Here is a 26,467-nt window from a genome sequence, read left to right as displayed (position 1 = left end):
GGGCGAAACTCAGCCCTGCATTATTCTCTAATAGAGCATCGAGCATCACATGGATATTCTAATCCCAGTGTGTTTCTGTCACCAGCAAAGACCTGTAGATAATGTACAGAAATTGGTATGAATTGTGATCTTTTCTCTCTCTGCTACACAGTTGTATTAAGCTGTTTAGAAGATGAATTGTATGTTGTCTCCATGTTTTGGTTTCCAAAATTCAGACCTGTTTTAATTTAACAAAACTTTTTTTTTTAAACGAATAATTCATAGAAAATGTTTATTATGAATTATACAATTTATGAAATAGAAAATGTTTTAAACTAAACCAAAGTGTTATTAAAAAGAAGAAAAATCTATCTTGTATGTAAAAGTAGACTTGTTTATGAATGCAACAGTAATACACAGGTGTAACCAGCCAAATTACCCCTGGAATTTATTTTTATAATTCTTGTTTTGTTCTGGTGAAAGAATGGCTTTTCTGTTTGGAATTTACTTTGCATGATCAGATATTTTTCACTCACAAAAATTATAATATAACTATACAGAAGTACCTTCATATAAATTAGTTCATAGGCTGTAGTAATGAGTCAACTTTATTCTGTGTATCATCTTCATTTTTATATGTGTGATAATATGTATATATAAAGGTTTTCAAAGTTGTGACATTCTTTTATTCATCCCTATCTGTTTCTCCTTTAGGTATTGTATTGTAGATAGTCTGTAATTGCCATAAATGTTTTTTCTTAATGTGCAACTAATGGGCATAGATATGGTGAGAGAAAATGCTGTATGTGCTAATGGAATCCATTCTTCATTCTTCCAGAGAGTAGACTATCAGTGTTGTGGCACTCTCAGTATAGACCAGTATAAACATGCGCTGGATCACATTTACTCCAAGTGAAATGTGTTAACCCATGTACCCTTATTTGCATTAGTAATAAACTAGCTTACAATAATTGTTATAATTTAGTTTTATTTTTTTCTTTTGGTAAATGCTGTCTCATTTTCACGTTCATGTGTTTTGAAAGGTCAGCCATCTGACATTTAGAACATCTAATCACATGAACTCAGCATATTTTTTTTTTTTTTTTTAGAAAAAGATTATCACGCATTGATGACTAGTTGGTATTACTTTATAACCTTTGTGCAGTAATGCAGAATACTCTCAGTAAGAACTGGAATTGAAAAAGCGCAGTTGAAATGTTGGTGGTGCACTTTTGTACAGACCAGAAATGGAGGCGTACACTAACCCATGAACATGTCTACATTGGGAGGGGAAAAAAAGTTAATTCTAGTCTCAATTTTAGTAGCTTTCTCTTTTCTTGTAGTTTAATTAATTGTAGCTACTGACTCCAACTGACCCTTTTAATGGCCCAAATAACTTAGTTTAAAAAGTTTTTAGCAAATAGTACAAGTGTTGAACACTCTTTGTGTATTCTACAATAAGTTTTACAAAATTGCTGTCACCTCATTTAAAGTCTTTATTCTGGACAGGATAAGCATGTGCTGTTGCCAACAGCTGGTTAATTTCGTGTATTTTTCCTAGATGAAAATGTCTCATATATGTAGATATCCATGCCATACCACAGTGCAAACATGGCTAATGTATATTAAGGAGTGGATCCATCTCATTGCAATAAATTAATAACATTACAATAATCTGGGTGGTGCAAAGACCAACTATATAGCATTCATAATAAGGGTAGGCTTACTAGAAAAGGAAAAAAAATTCAGGCCCCAGCGAGATTTGAACTCGCGACCCCTGGTTTACAAGACCAGTGCTCTAACCCCTGAGCTATGGAGCCCTATCTGTTGAAATGACCATAGACCAGTGTTTTAGAGCTACCACTCTTAATACGTTAGCTATTTCTTACGAAATTCTATGTTTTAACAATTGTTAAAAAAAACGTATTTAATGGAAATGTTATTTCACTAGCTAGCTACTGAAATAAAAAAAAAATTATACACATAATAATGAGAACATTATGAGGCAGCAATGGTTCCCATTTAGCTAAGCAGAGAACAATAAATTTAATTCATTAAATGATTTTATAATGGCGATTCGTGAATGGATGGACAACTTTCTTTTTCAGATATAAAATTACACATTGCTTTGTCGGCGTTAGCTAGCTGGCTAAAACTCATGAATCGGGGATAACGAAAGTACAATAGTCTACCTAGACCCAATCTGTTGTTAGCTAGGAATAAACATTGCCCTTGCTTACTGGCTAACGGTAGCCAATTCTACTAAAACAGCACTACAGATACCTTAGTATCGATGGCTTTTCCTTAGCCATAAATTTGTAAACTTCCGTCAGGATTTAGCATCTTATTTGCTGATTTGTCATGCTAACGTTAGCAAGCTAACTAGAGTTAGTTACAGTATAGTTAGTTAGACATAGTTTATCAGCTACATAAGTTTAAATATCTATCATAACAAACTAATCTAGCTGACTTGTCGAAATCACACTTAATATAATGTAGTATTATATATATATAGATCATATATTAGATACGTAACTCGTACATGTTAACAGTGCTGGCGACAATGTGAGAAACAGCGCCGTGCGTTTGGCTGGATGAATTTTACGGAAGTAGCCAACGTTGGAGGGTTGGTCTTTGCAAGTGTGTGAATCATCGCTTTTTGCATAAAGCGGGTGTCCAGTGCAGCTGTAATATAAGTTAGCTCATCAAAGATCTGTATACTGGAAGGAAAAATTATAACAATATAAATATAATAATAATCAAATGACGCACTAGGGCCTGTGGATTGTTTTAGATATCTTTGCTCGTCCTCGTAGCTAGCTACTAGGTTTCTGCTGTTTCATATACCAGTCGATCTGAGGAAAACATCTGCGGGATATCGTGCAATTTTCTTTAAGCGGACGTTTTTATAATACCGATCTATCATCATCCTCCATCATCATAAAGTTTGTGAACAGTTAGGTTAAGTTCATCATTAATGGGTGCTCATCGGAGCGAAGGGCGCAGGGACTGGCTTCAGCAAGATGTTGGAGAACAGCAAGTATCTGTGGTAAGCAATATTCGAATGACTTAACTTCGACATTTTTCGGCCAGTTTGAGATTTGTTCTAGCGAGCTACCTAGCTCAACCGACACTGTTAGCTATCTTAACTATTGCCTACTGGCTGCTTTATTTACTAGTGTAGGTAACGTCAGCTTATACCAATATTGATTATCATAGTCCTGCTAACTAACGTATCTAGCCTAGCTGGCCTAATTTATTGAAGCCTGGGAGGCTTGCTAGCTAGATAGCTAACTTTGTTGGTGCTGTGAATGAATTTCTGCTTGTTAGTCTAGTTAGCAAGTCAGATACAGAAGACATGCATGTTTAAAACTTGCTAACGTTAACCAGCTATCCGTATAACTAACGACAAAGAAGTTGAACGTTGGTAGATATTGCTGCAAGCTAGCTAACATACTTTAAATTTGCTCCAAATCCAGAAAGCTAGCCAGCTGATTGTTAAGATGGCTACCTACAAAATAAAATTATTGTAGGATTGCCACCTAAAAGCCAACAAGTCGCTAAAACTTAAGTCAACGAATCTGCTTCTCACAAAACCTGTTAGGGTAACGTAACAGTAAGTAGACTACTGGCTGTCTAACTCGTAAATAAGATTATGGTGTGAATGTTATTTGCAATTTTCAGTTCATCAGGTTTGCAGAAAATGATTCATTTTCACTGCTTACGCATAGTGGCATTCGAAACACATCAAAAAGAGTTTTCGTACAGTCCTGCCATTGATAACTTTTCATGTTTACCACATTTGATTTGTATACGTATTTGTGAACACCCCTCTAGATTGTGTCATTGAAACTGAGTCACACAGACTATTTTAGCTAGATATTCATCATTGCATATTTAAGGCTATGTTACCTAAAAACGAGAAAAGAATTAATATTTGTAAACCAGCACCACCAAACCATTTAATTTCCAAACATTCAAATAGTTTTGCTTATTAAGGACTTGCCATGTTGAACTTATGGCATTAGTCCATTAGGGGAAGTCATTAGACCCATATGTGAGTACAAAATTAGTGTATTGCATGAGCTGGAACTACCTGTCATAGCAGTGTTGTTTAAAGAATACAGAAGACGCCTCCAGCATGTTTCCAACATATACTTCGTTTCCAGCATAACTCTGTTTTGATTTATTCTTGTCTGCAGGGTACTTAAATACACACATTCATGGTTTTGTTTGGTGGTCAGTAAGACTAACTGTGAACTGTGGAATTTCAGAATACATGGAATCTCATGATAAAACACAGACAGGTTCACCGCCGGGGTCGGCGCTCTCAGATGACTGTCAGGTAGGTTGAAAGCCACTCAGCTATCCTGTCCATTACTGTCTTGTCCAGAACTGAATACTGTAGTCTCTTCGTGTTAATTCAGTAATTTATCGTATCACTTCATTACATTGATGTGTATAGTAAGTTGGTTTTCTCATTTTTTCCGTTTCATATTCTGTCTAGCTACACTGACCCTGTGATTTCCATGGATCTTTTGCGCACTGTTCTGCAGCCCAGCTTCAATGAGGACATCCTTGCAGTGTTTAGGAAATACATGAAGGTAAGAATATCTCTGCAGGTTACCAGTTTTCTCTAAATGGCAGAGATTATGCAAACCTTAAATTCATCTTCAAAATACAGCCTAGTATTCTCTACACTTATAGTTTGAATTGGATCTGTAATTAGAGAGAAGTTGTGGCAACAGTTTTGCTGTGTAAGAGACAGAGTATTTTCTAATTCAGGACAATGCCTGATGTGGATAATAAGCTTTGCATTTAAGTACTGCTTTAGAAGAAGAAGAAAAAAAAATCCTCAATTCCCTGACAGTGGACCTCCTTAATTTGGTTCTTTTTGACTTTTCTGCTGCAGTTTTTTGAAAAGGCGGCCAGTAATGTGAAAGAGAATGTTGGTGAAGAGGTACAGACTGAGCAGCTGATCAGAGAGGCCTGTCGAAACTGCCTGGAACAGGTAAGAGGGCTCTGACTTTTCAGGCTTGCACAACAGTCTGTAATAACTATTGTGTGCTGAGGCACTGTCTTGTGAAAAACACTGTTAGTATGTCAGGGGTGCAACTCTTTTGTTTTGTGTAGTAATTCTGTGGGGGAAAAAAAACATTAGTACAATATGTCAAAAATATACAGGTAAAATGGTGTCTACAGTGCTTGAACTGTCAGTAACATAAATGTTTCTACATAGAAATTGCCAAAAAAAAGTACTCTTTAGTTACATGTGAATTGCTGTCAGCAATCTGTGGAGTAAATAAATAAATTATGCACTTTGACTTTGCCTTTCCTTTATTGCCTGTTGTTCCGCTCAGTTCTAATATGTCCTCTCATATGTGTGCTGTACTTCCATATGTGTGCAAACAGTGTCATTTCTCCATACAGTAATTTCTGTTGCTAGCATAGCTTCATTCACTCATTGGTCTGTGAGAGTAGCTCCCTCTATATTGACATTTTAATGCTTACAGACTGTGGTATATTATTTCAAACATTTGTGTGTACAGTTTTTTTTTTTTAATTTTTGCATATATTGTCATTGTGCCTGGGCAGGTTTTTGCTATTCTAGCTAGCTAGCTATATTACAGTGTGAGGGGGGGATATTGGATATGCCAGTGTGTACAGAGAAAATGTGTGGAATTACCTGTTTGTATAACATTGAAGGATAAACATTCAAAAGGAGTATGATTTTTTAAATTCAGCTAAATTGTACGTTTCCACTGCTCCAAGACAATGCATTGTATTCAGGTGTCTTGTGCACTGTTTCTTTGATGATATAAAGCAGGACTAGAATGTTATTCTATATTGTATCATCGTGTCTATTGTGCCTTATGTTCGGCCTGTGTTTTTGACCTTGTGGTTTAGTGTGGGGTGGGGTCTGTTAGGGGAATTGTATTTAAGATCGCTTGTTAGCTCAGTATGGGGGTGACTGTCACTAGTTATCACGCCGGATTCTACATTTGAGTCAGTGAGCGCTGCTTATTTTGCAGCAGTGGTATTTAGCCTGTAGGGTTAGCAGATAGCTTCGGTCTGCTGTTCCTCTGCACAACTCCTATGCTACATTTCCCTTTTGACACACTACTTATTTTTTTCTCCGCAAAGTATAAATTCTGACTAAAATGGAAACCTTTGCATTCTAAATTATAAAACACTCACATTTTTCAATTTGAGAATCTGAATTTACATTGTAAGTTCACAAAAGCAATCAGAAATTTCTCATTTTCAGGAGTCAGACTCATTTCACAATTTCTGTGTTATCAAAAGCAGTGCATTGTATGCCCTCAGTAAAGGCTCTGTTAAACTTCTTTAATTCTTGATTCTGAATGAATTTCAGTGCAAAACCATGTATTTCTATCAGGGGAAATTAACGTGTACCCTTCCTGCTTCTACAGGCAAAACAGCTCTTCTCTGATGGGGAGAAAGTGACCAGACCAGGTCCTGACCCCCCAGTCAAGGTGAGTTGTGAAAATCACACCAGAGGTGGATTCCTTGCACATCAATCCACTAACTTCGTACTCTCCATATCCGAAGTAAAAACCTGTGCTTGATACCATTGTAGTTTTTGTGAGCGAGTGTTGCTTGGCCCATATTTGCTAGGTATTGTGACTGTCTCCCGTAGTGACTGTGCCTCTTTGCCTTCTTCATAGCGTGTGCGTCATGATGATGATTCCAGCCAGAGGGGAAGTCCTGTACCAAAGAAAGTAAGGCAAACAGTCGTCCCTCCAGATTCCACTTTTGACTGATCCCGATGCAGGGGCAAAAGGAAAGTGAAAAGTTTCTTTGCAGTGACATTTTTTTGTTGTTCACAGCGGAAAGGTCGCCCCCCTGGGCCTGTCGTTGCTTATGATCGACCGGTTTCCTTTGGCACCCCGTGAGTATGAGAAAGCAGATGTTCACACACACACAGAGGTGCACCTTGGTTAGATAAACAATATGACTGTTCAGATCAGTGGGTAATACTTTCGTTTTCAATCATTTCTTCACAATTTTGTCACACCTTCAACTCACCAAAGACTTATTCCTAGTTAACTTGTCTGTTGCAGGCAACAACTTTGTTACAGTACCAAAACTATTTTGGACGCGTCTATCTGCCAGTAATGCTAGCACCATCAACTCCCTGAAATTCTGTGTTTCAGACTATTTTGCCAAATGTTTTGTAGGCTTTAGTAGAAGGAGAGTGCCCTTTTATTTAGCTGGTGAGGTATGAATACTGACCTTCTTGATTCCCCTCTCCTCAAGAGCAAAGCCCAAGACGTCTGAGCCTGTAAAGCGAGAGGGACCCAAGGTGAGGATTTTTTCCTCCCTCTCCTGAAAAATTTGAAGTAGCTGTGCATGTATGCAGTGTGACAGGATGTTGTGTCAGTAGCTGTCATGCTATGCTATGCACACACTCTTTTTCCGTTCACTGAAATTGAATAGTTGAGCATAATTTGACTGCATTTAATTTAGCGTACAAATCAATTTCCCCTCCAGTGGGAGCCCTCCAGGCTGAGTGAGAAGAGCACATTTGTCCTTGGATCGAGGGCAAACAAGTAAGTGTGGAGGAGGTGGAGGTAGCTTTCCTGACTCTTACCCTGTTTGCCAGAATACAGATACAGATAACCAAAAATGACCGCTGGGCTGGAGAACAACACTCTAGATAAGAATGCGTACTGATATACGCAAATTGCCATTTCCACCGATCTGCCTTAATGTTATACAAATCAGAGGTGTTACTATGGCAAAATGACCTGGGCCAGTCATGTTGGCCAGTCCAAAAAATGTGTACTGTTGCACCAAACTCAGGCAAGACAAAGAATTAGGTATCTTTATCCTTTGTAAAATTCCATAGCCAGAATATGTTTCTTTTATCTCCTTTATCTCTTTTATCTTGTTCTACAGACTGAACTCATGTTGAATGTGGCTCAAAAGCCTGGTTAATATGGTCCATTTCTGTATTCATCCTTCAGTAGAACCACCCAGTATGGTTGACAAAGACATGGTGCTGGGTTGTGTGGATAAAGCCTGGATTATAAATCTGGATTATGAATCTGGGTTGCAGTGTAGCATAGTGGTAAGGAGCAGGGCTCATAACCAAAAGGATGATGGTTTGGTTCCCTGCTGGGTTGCTGCTTGGGCAGAGCATCTGGAAATGACAGTAATGTAATGTAGTGGGTTATGGTGGCTGCATATTTGAGATTAGTAGTGTTGGTGGAAAATACTGTAAACCCTGATCTGATACTACTTTTTTGTTGGCTAGCAGCATGTGTGACAAGTTTACGTGGTGACAACTGCAGCATTCACGGCTCTTTGTTCATCATTGTGTGTGTATGTTCATTTGCCTTGTTCTGCGTATCATACATCCAGTCCTGTATCATGTCCTTTCTGCTTTCAGAGCTCTGGGGATGGGTGGCACCAGAGGAAGGATTTACATCAAACATGCTGACCTCTTCAAGGTGAGGCCTCTGTCACAGACAGAAAATATATCACAAAGTACAAGTTGTCTGATCATGAAATAGCTTTTTTGATGCTGTTTATTATTTATCTTTGCTGTTAGTAGCAGACATTGTCAGTGTTTCTAAAACAGTGTTCAGTGTTTGAAATACTGTGTAAGGAAGGTCTCTGAGTTGAGTTTGTTGGCTTCGATTGTGGTGATGTTGTTAGTCAATATTTAACAAACAGGTTTTCATGGAGTGAAGGGATTGTGTGTTTTGGGAAACATATTCACTGTAAGCTTGTTAAAGGGCTGCCAACCTTCCTGTTTCTGTCTTTATCATTGCCTGCAAGCCTAATCCTCGTGGCCATCCAGTACTTATAGGTAGCTGCAGGTAATGTATTTAATGTATTACACAAATATAAGGTGGTCCTGAGCATGAGGCAATTTTAAAGGTGTTTTTAATGACAAAAATGCAGTTGTCAAGTCAAGAGGGCTTTATTGTCAGCCCATCCATATATACGTATACTGTAGCATTGAAATAATGCTTCTCTGGGACCCATGGTGCTACATTTAGACAGTAACAAACAATAGACAGTTGAACAAACGAACAAACATCCATCTTGTTTGTAAACCAGTAGCTAGATTTACAAACCAATATGCCACCAATAATGATCGCATTTTGAAAAACCAAAAATTTCATTTTCCATATCAGTTGTAAAAAGGTAAGCATCACAAAGCCTGTCAAAACATCTCGCAGCATAATCATGCTGTTTTTGATGATGTCATCTTTTTTTAAGGACAATGACAGTTTTAGCAGAAGGTCAGTGATTTTTCCAGGATTTTTCCAGACAGAAATGGGAAGTTGAGCATTTTGGACAGACACCAATGATTCTGCAAGCTTTCCCAGGCTCTGATAAAGGCAGTAGACAGCTTACTCTTATGAAAAAAAGAGATGTAGTGAGGTTCCACGCTTAGAAAGCTCTGAGTCTGAATCACATTCAGATTCTCATATTCTCATATATTATCTCATACTTCTCACATATCGGTACATAAGGTACAGTATATTCTACTTTTGAATACATGTAGTAGTTGGTATTTGCTCGCTGTGGTCTCTTGCGGTCTGATGATCTCATGAGTGTGTGTGTGTGTGTGTGTGTGTTACAGTATGCTGCTGATGCACAAGACAAACACTGGCTGGCAGAAAGACAGCACATGAGGGCTACAGGTGGAAAGATGGTGAGGACCCAGGCCCTGCTTTCTCATTTCAACTAAAATACTCGTACCAACAAGGATTAAATCTGTGTGTGACAGTGATGACACACCATCATCTAAGTCGAAATATTTTCTAGGCCTACCTTCTCATTGAAGAAGATGTGCAGGATCTTGCACAGAGTGACGACTACAGGTAGTGCACTCTCAAAGTATTCTCAGTTACATTTTGACTGATTTTTGTAGATCCCCAACAGATTGTATGAATGTTATCTTTCTGTCAGCAATCTGATTAAGATTCATATTTTCTAATTCTGGCCAGTTAACAGATAAACTGGTCAGTGAGACTGTCCTAATACTGCTTTTCTTCCTTACATCAGAGACTGCCCTGACCTGAAACTTGATGAACTGAAGCCTTTTACGGTTCCTCTGTGGATGATCGAGAAGATGCAGAAAGCAATGGAGGCCCAGAGGTCCGAGAGAGATTAGGGCGAGAGAGACGCGAGGAGCAGAGAGTTTAGCCAGGATTTAACCGATGCATTAAGAGACTCGCAGTCAGAGCTGCCCCCTACTGCTGTCGCCAAACAACCAGGACACAGTCTTTCTTCAGGCATTGTGATGCTTTTTCCAGTGCCAAGACCTGAACACAGTGCCATTTGATACAACCACTGGTAATACAAGCTGTATGTACAGATTACTATACAAAATATACATGGCTTGCATAGAGGATCTTATGTTCTGTTTCTGGTAGACAGCTGTACTCACTCATGAGACCCATTTAAATATCTGTTTATGCAAGAAGAGGCAGCTCTAACACTGTAGTTTAGAGACAAGTCTGGTACATAAGCACTTGCATTTTTTTGTTCTCTTACGGTGGTTTCATTGCTCCATATTTCAAAACACAAATTTGAAATGTTTTACAAACTCCATATCATCTGAATAGTATCCAAAGCATATTTATAATGGGGAAAAATGTTTTCTTCTCATAGTTGTTCCCATCTCAGGTCATTACTGGCACCAGTGTGGACTAAATCTTCTGTTATGTGCAGGGGTCTTTTTGTTGTAGTTTAAGATGTAAATCTTTACAGGGCTTGTATGTTTGCAGATGTCTTTAAATCTTTTGTGTTCTTACTGGCAATTATCCCTACACACTTATTGAAGTTTTTCCTATAGTTTTGGTTTTTTTTTTTTTTTTGAATTTCAGTTAAAATCAAAGTATTTCATATGGGAACTGCAAAAGAAAATAGTACTGCATTGGAGCAAGAGGTTGAATGACTATTATGTGATGTCAGCTATTTTTTACATTGCTTTATTTGTATTCTCAAATGCCATTTTGGTGTCTTAAAAACAATAACCAGCTATTTCAGTTTTTTAGTTTTTATTGCTAACTTGAATATCAATTAGATCTTCATAGGGGATTTCTGTTGGAGCTGCATTTTAGAGCAGAAAATCAGATAGCTCTACTGCTAAATGCTGAACTGATGACACGTGAATTTAGATTGTGAGCAAGGTAGCAATGAATACCAGTAGTATTAACTCAACATTAAAGCTGTTTTTTGTTTATGTATTGAAAGTCCATATTTATTCAGTTTTGTTGGAGTTGGAATAGAGGGGATGGTTGGGATTTTCCTACAGAAATAACCACAGTGACCCTGAGGTCTGACTCCTTACAAACGTTTACTTTTATACCATCTAATATAATTTAAACAGAGACATATAATTTCAGATGCCCACACAATAAATAACTTGGATACATTTGCATATCACAGACACACCACCCATTTTTCACCAGAATGCTTACCCACACATCAACTGAATTTAGCCAGTTACATTGAGATTATTAGATGACTGATTAATGTTGGTATATGATTTCAGTGTGCACGGGCAAAATGTTTACCAGTATGCAAGGTGTTTCTGAGCACTATGGGTTCCTAGCATGTCACAGAATTGACCTAAAATTGTGTGTGTGTGTGTTTTTAACAGCACACCTTGAATGATCCATGTAAACTGAAGTAATTCTTTAAAGGTAGGGAAAAGAATTTAAACAAATGAGGGGTTGGGTCATTCCTAAAACCTTGTGTGGCATGTCAACTCAAATGATTTTGCAGTAGCTACATGTTATCTGTCAGTTACATTGTAAGTATATTCATAAAAAAAATATTGTATCATGACAGGCCGTTTTTTCTATGGGCAAAGCATTTGCCAGTTAATGAAAGAGAATTGCCAGAAGTAGAACCATCAAAATGAATGGTGATATTGTTATTCAGCAATTGACAGAGATGTAGGCATGTCTAGAGCAGAAAAACAGGCACTATCAGTGTAATGTATTGCAGAGAAGATATGGGGTTTGGTCTGCCTGCATTGACGTGTGTCAGTGCTGCCTACCAAAAACCTGTACCTGGTGAAAAAACGCGTTGATGGTTGCCGTTACAGGAAAAGTCACGCTATGTCCACTATTCAGGCAGGAAATCATCTGCCTACATCCTCAAGCAAAACCTTAAAATGTCCTTAATATGACGTGAGCTTGTTCTAATAGTTTCCAAAGCAATCTGCTCAGAGTAAAATGTAATCCTAACTCATTCCATAAATTTGACAGAAGCTGTTCTCACCCTGAAGCGCTGTGTTATGATGAGGTCATTTCCGTTACTCTCTTGACCAATCAAATTAAAGTTCGCGACGAGGCGCATCATTAGCGGATCGTTGCTAAGTCGTTACTTTGTTTTCAAATCGTCCGCTGCGATTGGTCAGTTCGCACACGTGGGCGGAGAAACCGTTTTGAGGAAAAGTTTAAACAGAGGGGCGGGATAAAAATTGAAATCAAGCAAGTGCATCCCAACCTATATCTGGTGTTGAACACTAGTGACGGAACTTACCTGGTAATTAAATCTTTAAACATTTCAATTAATGTATATGTTTTTTCTTCCTACCGAAAGCGTTCGCATTAAATTGTCTGAATATGCGCCTAGTTACGTTGCTTTGTACGTCAGCTAAATTGGTATGAATTTGCTAATTCGATCATGAGATAGCAATACTAGGTAACAAGCATGTTTTCAAATATTTCGAAATCTAACGTTATCTTTTCGGCTAGCTAGGTAACGATAGGTGTTGCGATGTGTAGCAGTAGCTGGACTGGGGGGTGGCCGTCAGGACCGGCGTTGATAGGGTCGTAGGATAAAAGACGGATAGGGAAATGTCTTAACGTTTCTCACGTTGTCTCCATTGTCTAATCAGATAGGTTAACCGCCCCGTCTTGCTCGTTTGCTAAAGCTGCAGCTAGCTAACAACATTTAAGCTAAGCGGGACCTAACTGTGTGTTTGGAAGGTATTCGAGCAATGGCCTCCCAGAATATGGATCCTGCGGCAGCCACATCTACCGCAGCTTTGAAAGGCAGCGACACCGGTGGGAGCGCGGCCAGAGGATCGGTTTCGAAAAGGTGAGGTAACTTACACTGGACGTGACCCAAATTTGAGTTTTAGTCCTTTCTTACGGATCTAATAGTCACCCTTATGACCTAGATAACCATCCGTTTTTAGTTGTCATATTTCTGAGCGATTTCACAGAATATCCTCGCCAACTTTAGCTAGCGGATAATTGAATTCAGTAATGTCAGAGGCAAATCCCAAATACGGACATTAGGGGATAACTGGCTATCTCAGGATTAACGTTGCTAAAATGTGTCTTCAATGGAGGATCTTGATTCTTGAAACAAACTTGCTCCTCTGTGATCGTTAGCCAACCAGCCCTTTAGCTAACGTAGCACCCCTTTCAGGCGTGCAAACGCAACGTACAAGGTGGTTAATACCGGGGACTGTTAACTTATGAATGTGTTAGTCTGATATATGACACGGGCTCATACAAAAATGTACCCTTTTAGGTGGCCGACACGGTTTTTGTGGTGCACAATTTATTATGACTGACACACTGCATCAGTAAATGCTGACTTCAAGCAGAAAAAAAACTGAAAATCAAAATGGCTGCTAGCAAGCAGGAAGTACTTCAGTGTCCAATAGCTGACTATTGTGATTTTAAATATAGGTCTTTTTTTGGACACAGAACCAGACGCTGAACTAATTTCTCTTAGAACCCAAATTTGTCAGAGATGACATCACGATCCAGTAAATCAGTATGGCTGCCATGAAAGTGCTGAAAAATTGAGCAGACATCTGACGTGATAAATATTTTTAATGCGTTTATGTAATCGTAGCTGAGCTCTGTGCAAAGCTAGAGGTGACAAACGATGGTAACTGTCCAATATGTAAATTGTTATACATTTAATGTTGGTAGCAAACATCCTGGGAGTGATGAAACGGCAATTTAATGCAAATGTTACTTTTTAAATTCAGAAGGAAGGTATGGGCACTGGTGAGAAATGTGTATTGTCTTTGAGCTGCCACCAAAAGTGGCATCCATAAACTAGTAACCAAACCTATAACTGCACCAAAGTAAAGTGGCTCGCACTGTTCGATTTATATGGGTCAGGTGTTAAGAAAGGGAATGGATAATCCAATAGTTTAAAGAAATTTACGTTTTCAAGACAGCCTCCACTGAAGTAATGAAATAAGATGACTGGATGTATTATTGAGGAAATGAGTCCAAGGTATTGGCCTGCAGTTTGATGTTGACTAACCTGTTTTGTTGCTTTTAACGGTCGTCAACATACGATTCAACACCTCAAGACATTACACAAAGCCATCTGTCATTCAACTCTGATTCTGGAACTCGCGTGAAACTTTAGCAGCAGTTGCACGCATGCTTGAGCACTTGAAGTACAGCAATATGACAGTTGATCACTACTTTACTGAACTAAACTAAGAGCTTAATGCTGTTGTGGGGTCCTGCAGACCTAGAAGAATCCATCAAAAGTGCCTGCTTTAGTAACCCCTTTCCTCTTTTTCCTTTTGTAGACTTCAGCAGGAGCTGATGACACTAATGGTAGGTTTTGACCACGATGCACATCTGAATTAAATTTTTTTTTTTTTTTTTCTCTCCATATGTATTGTTGGTGATTAATTTCTCTTTAATGTACAGATGTCTGGAGATAAGGGAATTTCAGCTTTTCCTGAGTCTGACAACCTGTTTAAGTGGATTGGGACAATAGATGGCGCACAGGGAACGGTAAGTTTCCTGCCAGCAGCTGGCCAAACTGGCTTGCTGTTAATTTTCACTGAGTATGCAGCCCACATCAGTCAGTCACTCAAACCTGTAGCCTGTTTTGATGATCCATTTGTCCAAAGTATTAGATTCTTGCTGGTCTGGCTGCTTCAAAGGGTACCTTGTACCTGCAATGAAATGCATGCCATTTGTTTCACAGCTGTTAGTCGTAAATAACGTCGCAGGTGATGTACTTTATTGCCCACCATCTCCAAAAGACTAGAGCCTGCTGCACCTCTAGGAAGTTCCCTTTGACATCTGTATACTGGATTAATCCCCGGTCACCAATCACACCAGGGACTTTACTGCCCCAATAAGTCTGCTCTGTGTTTTTTTTTTTTACCCTTTGCATTGCATTGTGCAAAGCTGGCTTTGAATTTTGAAAAGGGCTAGATATAAACTTTTATAGGGTTTTTTTTTGCCTCCTGATGTATTTCTTTTATATTTGTAGTATATATGAGGTTCGGTATGTCAAAAACAATGAATGCAGACTGTTAGCATGTGCTAGTTGGCTGGCTAGCTGTTTCCTAGCAAGATTCAATATCATTTGAGCATTCTAGCGAGCTACTAAACTTTATTTACCGCAGCCTTGATTCATTGATGCGAGTACACATTGACACTTTTTGCAATCCGCCTGTGCTGTTTACATTGCAGGCAGTAAAATCCATTTCGCTGCCAGCTTGCCCATAGCGCTTCTCCTCAAAATGGCGTGTGAGGATGTCCTGATCCAGAAAGGGAACTTTAACTTACTTTAACTCCATTGCTCCTTTTGAGTGCACATGCGTTTACCCTTCATGTTGGTGTGATGCCCCTTTCTTCTGATACCACAGGGTGCATGTGTATGGAATTTTCAAATTGATGAGTGGAAATTCAACCTCAGCTGCATCAAAAATGCAGTGCATTTACTATATGAATAAACATTTTTCACATTCAGTGAAAAACAGTGGTTACATTGGTTCGAGCAATTCCAGTGTGTTTGAATTGAAATTGACAACTGGCTTGATTTCAGGGCTTAAACTACTCAGAATTGCCTAGATACTTAACTCGGTATTGAAACTGCATTTGTCGTTGAATAAAAAAAGACAAAACATCGTATACCACGTGGTTTTCTTTTCCCTGCGTTGGATTTACATTGGCCACCTTTTGCTACAACATATTAAATGGGTAAAACTGTCAACAAGCTTGTAACCACAGTTGATACTTGCATGTGCTGCAAAAATACCAATGATCAGTGTCAAGCTTAGTTGTATTGTGCCAGTCAAGAGCTGAGTCAATATTCCCAATGCAGCTTGTTAACTAATTTATTTGGATTTTCATAACTCCTCAGGTTTATGAAGGTTTGAGGTACAAGCTCTCCTTAGAGTTTCCCAGTGGTTACCCCTACAAGGCACCCCGTGTAAAGTTCATTACCTCCTGCTTCCATCCCAACGTGGATGAGAATGGTTTCATTTGCCTGGACATCCTGAAGGAGAAATGGTCAGCCTTGTATGATGTGCGCTCTATACTGTTGTCCATCCAGAGTTTGCTAGGAGGTAAGGGTTTTTTTTTTTCCTGGTCTTTGAGGATGTGGGGAAGTTCTTGTGAAAAAATGGCAGGTTTTTCATACTGGGGTGATATTTTTGTCTGCAGAACCAAACAATGAGAGCCCTATGAATGCCACTGCTGCTGAGCTCTGGGAGAACCAGGAAGGTAAGTTTATGGTGTTATATCAACCAGCAGTTTAGAAAATACTGGTATTATGTGGTACTGTAGTGGCTTGACCACCAAACACATTTAATGGTGGACACTTTTCAGTCTGTAAAGACGAGCTCTATATTGGTTTGTCTTATGTCAAATGTTGGCTCTTAGGGCATAGCTTACCCATGGGTGGGTGAGCCCCCACAGCCACAGTTTAGCCTTCTGCCTTTTCCTGCCCTTGCCCAGATGTTTTGTGTAGGACAAACCCAGTCAGACACCTTGTGTGTAATATAAGCATGGTGTGTAGAGCGGGACACGTTAACATCATGACCTAATCGGGATTTGGGTGGTGATTGTCTATTGCTGTAGTTCTGGTTTTCCAAAGCAAACCTCAACCGTTTTGCATGCAAAGACAATTAAGTTTAACACCAACGGATTAAACTGAACAAAATGTCTAAACATGTACACCCTAACAGGTGCTTATTCAACACTAAATTTGTGTATAATGTCACCCTTAAAAGCTGTTCATGATTTTCTTTTACTTGCAGCCTACAAAGCCCATTTGCACGCAACATACAAGAAATAATCAGCGAGATCATCATGGACTTCCCTTGTTTTAAGTTCTAAGTGTCTTCCTTTCTGTTGACATAATTATGTAAATTTTTCATTGTGTGTTTGTGTCTGTACAGTATTGTTTATTTTGTATTAAACTTATGAGAATAAAGAAATTTCTGGAAAATGTGAATTGTTCAATGAAGGAACTTTGAGCTCGCGTTGGAATTTAAGATGACTTTATTCTTCTTACTTGCACCAATATTTGTAGTGTTACTTTTGGAGGAGTAAAATGATGCTCATTCTGAAGAAGTCTGCATGGAAACTGCAGCTGTCCTGTTTTCAGTTGAGCAAGCAGAGCACCCAGCCCGGCCGACAGCCTTTGTGGCAGCACCCGTGCACCCTCTCCTGCCCCGGAGGCACCACCTCTACCTCCAGCATCTCCTCCGCCATCTCTTCGTCGTCCTTCTCCTCCTCCTCGCAGCCCTCCACCCACGCCTCCTGAGTGGCCTCCACTGACCAGAACGGCACGTTCACCTTCTGCAGCATCTCATGCACCATGCACTCCAGCTGGGCGATGTGCGCCCTCAGGTCCGGGCTTTGCTCCTCCTCCGCCCTGATCCAGGGGGGCTGCACAGAGGCGGCGCGGGCCGCGACCCCCGACCCGCCCCCCGTGCAGCCTGCGTTCACCAGCGCCCGCCGGTCCCGGCGCTGGCTCAGTGGGAAGAAGCCTTGCAGGGCGACGACTTTGCGCAGGTCCTCTTGAAAGATCTCCAGCACCGACATGAAGAGCACCCACAGTCGCTCCGCTTCCTCCCTCTCGTCTTGGCTCAGGTCTCCCTCCAGCAGCAAGGTTATCAGCCTCTTCTGCAGCCCTAGTTCATGGAGGGATGAAATGCAGTCAGTCAGCAGTGATTTGTTCCCTTTCACTGGAACATGTTTTCTCCCCTCCAGCACTGCAGAAACCTAGAATACAATGCTGAACCACCACACTGCACCTAGTACTTTAACATAATAGAGTCAAGAAATGAGCGATTTAACCTGTGAACTGCTGTTGCAGTATGCTAGTGGCCATATTACCTTTGCATAAGCTGTGAGCGAGGACCCTGGTCTCCTCCAGCTCCTCTCGAAGGCGGCTGCAGTCAGAGCTGCTCCCTATGAAAGTGGCCAGCTGCTGATAACATGCAGTCACCTTGCTGAGGGCCGCCTGTGCTCTCTCGCATTCTGCCACCGGCCGTCTCCTGGCCTGGATCTCTCCCACTGATTTCCGCCAACGATTCATCACAAACCTGAATGAACGCAACATGACAGAGTTGCTCAAAAAGCAAGATGAAATTTCTTATACAGATGTGATCCCTAGTTACCCACTGAGTGTGTTTAATGATATAGAAAAAATAAAATCCCAAAGAAAACCTGATGGTAAATGATTTCTAGGGCTTTGATCAAACTTGAATCATCACAGTAGAAGGTAAATTAAACTTAACCTTAATGAGAATGAATTAAAACAATGCCAGCTCAGACCTGAATAGACAAGGATTTTATATCAATCACTTGTACAAATACAGTTTCATCCTTTAGACTGTTGACAGACTATCATTGTAAATGGAAATCGTTACCTTTGTTTACAAGATCCTGTGTGGTCTCATGTTTTCTGAAATCTAGTGTGGTTCTCTGAGGCTTCTGACTGAATCATCTCTTCTGTCTTCACAAAGATATAATCTGTTCTGATCGGCTGAATCACTGCAGGCCCAACCCTCTGCATTATCAACCTCCAAACAATCAAGCCCTGCCCTGTTTTCAGTGACCCTGTCTTGCGTGAGTGCTGGTCTTCTGGGAGCAGCAATGTTTCAATTACCCCAAGCACAACAGCTGATGCTCAGGACAGCCTACACTCAAGTGTAAGCAAGTCTGCATTCAGTGTGTGGGAGATTACGACTGGGAGCAACATTTTTGCACACGATCCTCCATTTCTTTAATGTGAGTGATAATTATAGGGTTTTGCTTTCTTAAGAAAAACTGATGTCAAAGTTTCAATCGTTGAAGGAACGGCTTCAGCAAATGATGCCATAATGTTGAGAAGTAGGTGGAAGCCTGCTGTATAATTCCCCTATGACGACTATAACTTGTTAAAGGCTCATAGAATATTGCTGGGGAGGACCGCTGATGCAACAGGCATGTTCCCAAGTGCCTCATCTCCTGAGCAACTGCACTAAAATTAGCCTATCCAGTTTGCAAAAACAATCACTATCCATTGCACAGAGTCACTGAATGCAGCCTGAAACTAGCCTCTGCAGGTTTTTGTCACACAGGTTTGGGTTTTTTTGCCCCTTTTCAGTGATAATTGATATTCATGCAAGCGTATATTTTGCACAGTAATACCATAGACACGGGTGTATGTTTGTTTTGAAAAGTGCTGGGGACAATGACGGGTTTGACGTGTTCACACCTTTTTAAAGTGGTGGGGACATGTCCCCAGTGTAAATGACGCTTATGACCATAGATGCAGTAGGTTAAAAAACTCCATCTCTGATTATGAATAGTTATTTTGTTCTGATTCTGGGTTGTTTAATGGACTTGAAATGAAATCAGTGAGTAAAGTTTTTTAAACGATAAATATGAAACAGGAATCATGGGGAGTGTATATTCCAGCTTTGTGGTTACAGACATGTTAATGGCTTCTGTCCTTCCTGAATATTAGAGTGGGTGTTTATGTCAGGAAATAATTTATATCAGGAAGTTCTCATGCATCGTCACCTCCCTCCTTGAAGCAAAGGCAATTGTTTGTCAATTTCAATGTAACTTTGAACTAACTTTCAGGGGTTCAGTCATTTTTCAAACACTCATGTATCAAATAACCACATACCCTCCTACGCTAACCACTAACGTGATGGGGAAAAAAATTCATCTTTGCACAATGCTGCTCCAGTGGAATAAAAAATCAAAATCAACTAGCATCAATGCAGATTCTGAAAGAAATTAGGGAACAATAATTTCATTACCAGATTATCTTATTTTTTGTTTTTATTTTGAGATATGATTGATACTATTTCAGGCAGTGTCATTGATTCCACCACCTTTTTGAGCATCGAACACATTGGACACCACAGTCCTATTATCCCCCACTAAGATATGACAATGGCTGAGAATGAGGTTCTAGCTCAGGTTGGACACGCTTAGCAAGTTCCTTGAAGGACATAAGCAGGCCAGTATCTATAAATCAAAGCAAGCCTGAAATTATATTACTGTGAACCAGGAGCAAGCACCCTATGTGAAGAACATTATTCTTTCTTAAGGCAGGGGGCTTAAATCTAATAAAACAAGGCAGCCCTGAAACTAGAGTTGGGGCTGATCCACTGTGTTAGGCATCTTTGAGTGGTAGGGAATTTATTGATCTTTGTTTAACTGATAAACAGCTATTACAAGACCTGAAATGGGACTATACAGTTAGCCCAGGGGTCAGGTCCACCAAATTATTGTGAAGAAAAACCCTTGAGTAATGCAAGCCACTATACACAGGGTCTTACAGAAGCTTTATAGTCATCAATTGCCCCTTAATATATGTTGCCTTGACAACGTGACTTGGTAAAGTTTAATGATGTGTGTGTTTTAGCCATATATGAGGAAAAAACGTTGCTCCCAGTCATTGCATACCTCATCGTTTTTATTTTCAGATTTTTCACGTCTAAAATTGATCAAATCAGTTTGCTTTATAAATAATTGATCTCCTTGTTACAGATTTGGAGAATAGTATCTTCTAGATGACAAAATGTAGAATGTACACAAACAAACCTGAGACATCTTGTTAAGAGGGAATGGCAGGAAATAACCGTAGAATGGGAAAATAAACAGGACTCCTTTTCACCACTTCAGGTTGTTTTCGCTTTGTCTGCCCAGTAATAGATCCTACAAGGCAAACAACTCAATAGCCATGAGCTCCAAAGTGGTACTGTGTATCGTTTGAGAATGTATTTGTCAGCTGTGTTTCATCAGCCTTTGTTGCTTTGCGCCAAAGTGCCAAGTCGACATTGAGCCCCCTGCAGGGAAAGAGTATACCACATCACAATAAGTAATGAACTTTCATGAATGGGAAAGGTGTGCGGGATTGTTTTCATGCCAGTTTGATCAGGCCCATTGCATCAGTAATGTGTTATCCTTAATTGACACGAGTCCACAGCACTAGTCTAGTCCTAGTTTGGTAACCATGGATGCATACATGCAGTATGATTTGAATGTGTAAAAAGACAAAAGTGTTTGAGTGTAAGAATTGGTGGTGGGGGAAGGGGGGGGGGGGGGTCATTCTGTTCTAGTCCTTTGTGTCCTGTTGAAATTCCATTAATTATACCATGTGACACACTTGGTGTCTCTGATGGGGTGTGTAGGGTGTATTGTTTTTACTTTAAACACTTTAGCTTGAAGATTCACAATGGTAATTCACTTGCACTTTAAGTGGGTACATCTTGGAACTGAGTGGGCTAATTGCTGTGGTCACCGTGACAACAGAGAGAAATAGAGAAGCCCTTAATGGATTCTGGGCTGCTACAGGCCGTTCCATAAACCCATTCTCTTAAGTATATTTACTGTAAATTAAATTTTAAAAAGTAATACTGCAGAACTAATTATACATGTCCAAGTTAATATCCAGCTTGTGTTTGTTCATGTTTATATGTTTGAAACCTTAACTGATAAAGGCCAAAGTCTCTGTTGTTATTTAATGTGTAAACAGAACATTAATTTCCTTTGAGGTGTACGATGGTCACACAGCTCACTAAAACTATATTTTCCAGTGAAATTGAACTTACGGATTACCATGTATGCAATATTGCACATTATATATGAGATCAACTGCTCAAGGAAATGGCAGAAATGCCAGGTTGATGTTTTTATTTTCAACTCACATGTGCATCATCATCCATTATGTAATTCATCCTGAGTAGTCACCCGCTGTGTGTGACGTTAGACAAAAAGCAACAGGATGTTGAAATATTCTGAAAATCTTTTCTCATCCTGTTTTAAGAACTAGACTTGCACATTCAGGCTCCTCGTGAGATAATCTCAGCGCCATTGGATAAATGCAGCCGCTTTAATGTGAAACCAGAAGAAGATCTTTCATGTACATCTGATAATGACAAAGCTTTGAATCACACTGTGTGAACAAAAAGGCCCACAAACCCTGAGCAGCAAGGAGTACGTCATAAACCATAAATCAGTCACCTCTGTTAACCTCTGTAAAACATTGCTAAGCAGGCAGAGTACAAATAGAACAGGACTGTATGTGGCACTGTCTTCTGGGGCCACTGCTCCATCCCCTGTCCTGCGTGTCTCAGTTTTACCTCAGTTTATATTATACAGCGCTTCAAGTGATTCAAATCAATTATAATCAATAATTAAAATGCTAATATCGCTCAAGGTAGCTCTCTGGAAACTGGCTCATTTGTTGTATTTGTTCTATGTATTAAGTATGAATCCTATGAGTGCTGTTATCCCTAACAAATGTATATGTGTTGATCGGCATGACCAACATGCATCATTAATTCCTTATATTATTTCTTATTTATGGGAATCAATTTTTCTTGTATATGACTGGGTAATTTGATATTAATAGTACATAGTACATGCTTCTCACATTTTGGAAACAGGGTAGAGTGTCATTGATATATTATTTACTGTATATGCTTATCTTTAAACACCTGATATGATCTCAAAGTGCATTGCAAAAAAATATTTTATTTGTTGGACCTCAAAGGCAACAGAGCAGAACAAAAAAATCCAGCTGTGTAAAACACGTGATGTAATTATTACATTATTATATTCCACATTTACAATGTCTGATGTGATAATGGCATGAGATGTTTGCTTTTGAAGCCATGGTAATGCTACATTTTGTATGTGAGGGCCTGTCCACTAACCATAAAGGACCCATAAATGAGGGACACACTAAACTCATTACAGCTGTATTCCTGGTAGTTTAAACGGCATTACTGATATGTATCACTGTGTAAATTAAGAACATGTTATATAATGTTCAGACATTCTCTCACTTAAAAATTTTATGTCAATTAAATAGCCCAGTTTCAGCCCAGTTTCATTATTTGAGTAATATGTATGACCATTTCATCATAGGCCTCTGAACCTCTCCAAAAATAAAAGAGACTTTGTGACTGCTGGTGGCTAGTTCTCAGAAAATTTGAATAGACAAAGAACGAACAGTTTGATTGCAGCAGCTTAGCATTTCAAATGAGTAATGTCCTTTTCTATTCAAATTTTTGCTGCTGAATTCATAATAAGGCTGACAGTGGAATATATACGCCAGGGCGTTCTGGTTTATAACCAGGATGTGGACCAGTTTTTTGTGTCTTCCTCATTCCTAGTGGCACAATGAGGTCATTTCTTCAAATGCAGCATATCTGGTGATTCAAGAGGCTATGAGTATTTGGATTCTGGATCTGTATCCGTGGTTACTACCAATGACAGAGGGTCAGAGAAAAAACAAACCCAGAATACACCATGGGTTTTGAATCTTTATTGAAATATCTAGTAACAGTTTTGGCGGTTCTAAGGTGTTTGTCCATTCCCATTTTGTAATGACAAAGACAGACTCACGACGCAAAGTTACTGCCGGGGTACAGACATGCCTTACAATGGCAACTTGGAACTTTGAAAAAATATATGAACACTCTATGTTGTATGTATCCGCACATATACATAGTGTAGGTTTTACAAAGTAAACCACTCACAGGTGAAGTGGACAGGAATTCTATCAACCCATTTAACACTGTATGCAATAGTAGAATGAGAGGATGTCAGTTTCCGTTGTTCGCTATATTAACACAGTTGAGTGATCATAGTTATAGGTGAAGCCCGTTTGGTGAAATGTATGACCACAAATTTCAGCAATCTGACATACCTTGAGTTTTTTTTTTTCTTGTGTGTCTGCCACTCAGACTTGACCTTCACTTTGAACCTGAGCCTCACTAAAGGAAATGGAGTACGCCCCTCTGTTTCAGTACGGACTTCCGAAAGATCGCTGCAGGAGTGCCAGTGGTCACTCACTGAGGGTCTGAGGAGGAATCTGAGGGTCTACAGCTGAGCACAACTTGTCCTGCTTTTTTTCTGTTCCAGCTCCTTGCCACTAGCCCAACGTGTAACTCAAAGTGTTAACAAGGAGGTGCTGGTACACTTGGAAGGACCCTGGAACAGGATCAGGCAATGGGGTGGGGCAGGGGGAAGTGTGTGGAGGTTTCAGTTATTTGGTTTGTCTGTGTTGGCCAAACCTCGTCTTGCCCATGGACAGACACGAGCGTTTTGGGGGGGCGGGCGATTATGTTGCGATGGACTCCATGATCTCGTGGCACAGGCACTGGCAGAAGCCGTAGAAGACACAGAGGACCAGGGTGGAGGGCACCAGGCTGACCAGAATCACGCCCAGGGTGAGCTGCTGGATCATCAGCAGGTAGATGCCCAGTGGCAGGGAGCTGAAGTAGATGAGGCAGAGGACCCCGATGAGGAAACGGGGGAAGGTGCGGGAGGTCCAGATTCGGCACTTCTGAACGGGCAGGTGGCAGGGCAGCGAGTCCAGGCTGGGCGGCCGGTAGAGCCGCACCATGTTGAGCATGCTCATGGTGTCGGAGGACTGGGACTCCCCGGGCATCTCCATGATGGTGATGACCAGGCAGTCCGACGAGCTGTGCGACTGATCCCCGCCGGCGCACCCCCCTCCGCTGAGGCTGTTGGGCGTCAGCACCACCTCGCCGGGGGTCACCGAGCCGCTCTTCCTGGCCCGGTCCTGGTAGGTGAGGATGGCGAGGATGTTGCTGTCGTCCTGCAGGAGCCAGATCTCCTCATCCGGCACGTGCGTCTCGTGGCGGCAGAAGGGGCAGCTGATGATGCTCGGGGAGGAGTCGCCCATCTCCACCATTTTCTTCAGGCATTTGGCACAGACACGATGCAGGCAGCTAAGCACCTTGGGCTTGCGCGTGCGGGCATCATAACGGTTGTAGCAAATCTTGCACTCCAGCTCTTCCATAGTGTAGACCAAGGGCTGGGAGCTCTCAGTCTCAGAGTCCAGCTTTTGACTCATACTGACAGAGGGTGGGTGCCCAAGAGCTGGGAACACAAATGCCAATGCACAAATATAAACAGCTCAAACTAACACGCCTGCCACTGGTCTCTCCTGTAGATCGTCTATGAGTCACACTTTCTAAAGTCCTTAAAGTGTGATGGTCTTCATGTAAAGTTCTCAATGTTCAGATTTCTGTCCTAAATTTGAACCGGGACAATATTTTTTCTTACTTTGAAGTTCAAAGAAAGCAAACCACAGTCTTGATAGTTGGCTCAAATGATGGCCTAAGCACCTTCGAACTTTACGTCACGTATTTACATCACTTGAGAAATTCCATGCACACAGACAACACATTTAACAAGTTTGCCCTGATTTGAGATTTGTTTCTACTTTTAAAAATGTCTTCATTGAAATACCCTGAAAGAATGATGGAGACTGCCGAAATCACAGTAGTAGTTAGTAAGCGTGTTCCTCGCCATATCGTTGCAGAACTAACTGGGGTATCTGGAGGGGAGGATAACGACTCCACCCACAAGCCAGAAGGCTCCCTACCCCAGTGCCTTCCAGCCTAAGCATGCAGGCTGTTTACTGCAGCCTACAACCAACGCACAGCTTCCAGTCACCATGCTTACTTTGACCTATAGTTCAGCCTCTTAAATGCACATATCTGGGCATCCTCTTCACTGACCGCTTACACTTCCTCCACAAAAGGTTGGCACCAAAAAAAAAGTTCATGCAGAATTTTTTTCACAGTCGATCTCAAATTTCGGTCAAACAAAAAACGAAACTAAAAAAAAAATGCATTCTGGTTAAGATGTCCACAATGGCTGGGAAATAATAATGATAAAAAAAACTGTTATATTGCTATAGATATTGAAATAAAATTATTCTGTCATCATATATTTTATTTTGGTGCCTTAAAAAATACATCAGGGAAAAAAAAAAACAGATTGAATCCAGATGTAGCCAGCAGTTGTCTGGATGAGTTGCAGTCTGCTGTTCCAGCTGAAGGGGGTAGGAGGAGCACAGCAGAGACCAGGAGGCAGACGCACTGGCACGACCTCTCTTCTGTGACGGGAACAAGAAGGACAAAATATTAAGATCAACAAATGCATTGCAAATTGACGACACTCTTTCACGTCTTCAGGACACTTTTTTTTTCACAAGGTCAGGCAGTAAAAACAAGATTTAAGAAAAAGCATAAGGTCCTCACTCCTATTCTGACCAAAAAAAAAAATAACGCAAATAAATCATCTGCGTAATGAATCTGTTTCTACCACTGGTACAACCTGCTGTTTCAGCCACTGGGCTGTCTCATCTCCAAATAAGTGTGTGTGAGGAAACTGAGATGTGTGTGTGCAGTGTCCTTTATAGAATGTGT

General features: G+C 40.4%; 4 protein-coding genes and 1 non-coding gene across 5 annotated transcripts; 2 read left to right on the top strand and 3 right to left on the bottom strand.

Annotated features, from left to right (window-relative positions):
* Nucleotides 1–1,726: 1,726 nt before the first annotated feature.
* On the bottom strand, nucleotides 1,727–1,799 carry trnat-ugu. The gene has a single exon. It is a non-coding gene; the product is annotated as a tRNA-Thr (tRNA).
* An 817-nt stretch (nucleotides 1,800–2,616) lies between these two features.
* LOC118779435 (deoxynucleotidyltransferase terminal-interacting protein 1) lies at nucleotides 2,617–11,145 on the top strand. The gene is made up of 13 exons (XM_036531553.1): nucleotides 2,617–3,028; nucleotides 4,254–4,324; nucleotides 4,487–4,583; nucleotides 4,892–4,990; nucleotides 6,414–6,476; nucleotides 6,669–6,722; nucleotides 6,831–6,892; nucleotides 7,261–7,306; nucleotides 7,495–7,553; nucleotides 8,396–8,456; nucleotides 9,602–9,673; nucleotides 9,787–9,842; nucleotides 10,027–11,145. Exons 1-13 carry the CDS (start codon nucleotides 2,957–2,959, stop codon nucleotides 10,133–10,135), a joined length of 921 nt encoding a protein of 306 aa, XP_036387446.1. The 5' UTR covers nucleotides 2,617–2,956; the 3' UTR covers nucleotides 10,136–11,145.
* Nucleotides 11,146–12,465: 1,320 nt separating this feature from the next.
* Nucleotides 12,466–17,098, top strand: ube2c (ubiquitin-conjugating enzyme E2C). Its single transcript, XM_036531961.1, has 7 exons — nucleotides 12,466–12,522; nucleotides 12,969–13,080; nucleotides 14,552–14,579; nucleotides 14,676–14,762; nucleotides 16,126–16,330; nucleotides 16,428–16,487; nucleotides 17,024–17,098. The coding sequence occupies exons 2-7, from the start codon at nucleotides 12,980–12,982 to the stop codon at nucleotides 17,059–17,061; spliced, it is 519 nt and encodes a 172-aa protein (XP_036387854.1). The 5' UTR covers nucleotides 12,466–12,522; nucleotides 12,969–12,979; the 3' UTR covers nucleotides 17,062–17,098.
* A 271-nt stretch (nucleotides 17,099–17,369) lies between these two features.
* Nucleotides 17,370–18,309, bottom strand: zgc:109913 (regulator of G-protein signaling 9-binding protein). The gene is made up of 2 exons (XM_036530348.1): nucleotides 18,108–18,309; nucleotides 17,370–17,902 (listed from the first exon to the last, which is right to left on the bottom strand). Exons 1-2 carry the CDS (start codon nucleotides 18,307–18,309, stop codon nucleotides 17,370–17,372), a joined length of 735 nt encoding a protein of 244 aa, XP_036386241.1.
* A 5,229-nt stretch (nucleotides 18,310–23,538) lies between these two features.
* On the bottom strand, nucleotides 23,539–25,932 carry LOC118779706 (E3 ubiquitin-protein ligase RNF182). Its single transcript, XM_036531909.1, has one exon. It carries the CDS (start codon nucleotides 25,102–25,104, stop codon nucleotides 24,346–24,348), a length of 759 nt encoding a protein of 252 aa, XP_036387802.1. The 5' UTR covers nucleotides 25,105–25,932; the 3' UTR covers nucleotides 23,539–24,345.
* Between the last annotated feature and the right edge of the window lie 535 nt (nucleotides 25,933–26,467).

Source organism: Megalops cyprinoides, chromosome 6 (assembly GCF_013368585.1).
Source record: "Megalops cyprinoides isolate fMegCyp1 chromosome 6, fMegCyp1.pri, whole genome shotgun sequence".
NCBI lineage: Eukaryota > Metazoa > Chordata > Actinopteri > Elopiformes > Megalopidae > Megalops > Megalops cyprinoides.
Note: the sequence above shows the minus strand (reverse complement) of the source record. Positions and strands in the feature narration are given on the sequence as shown.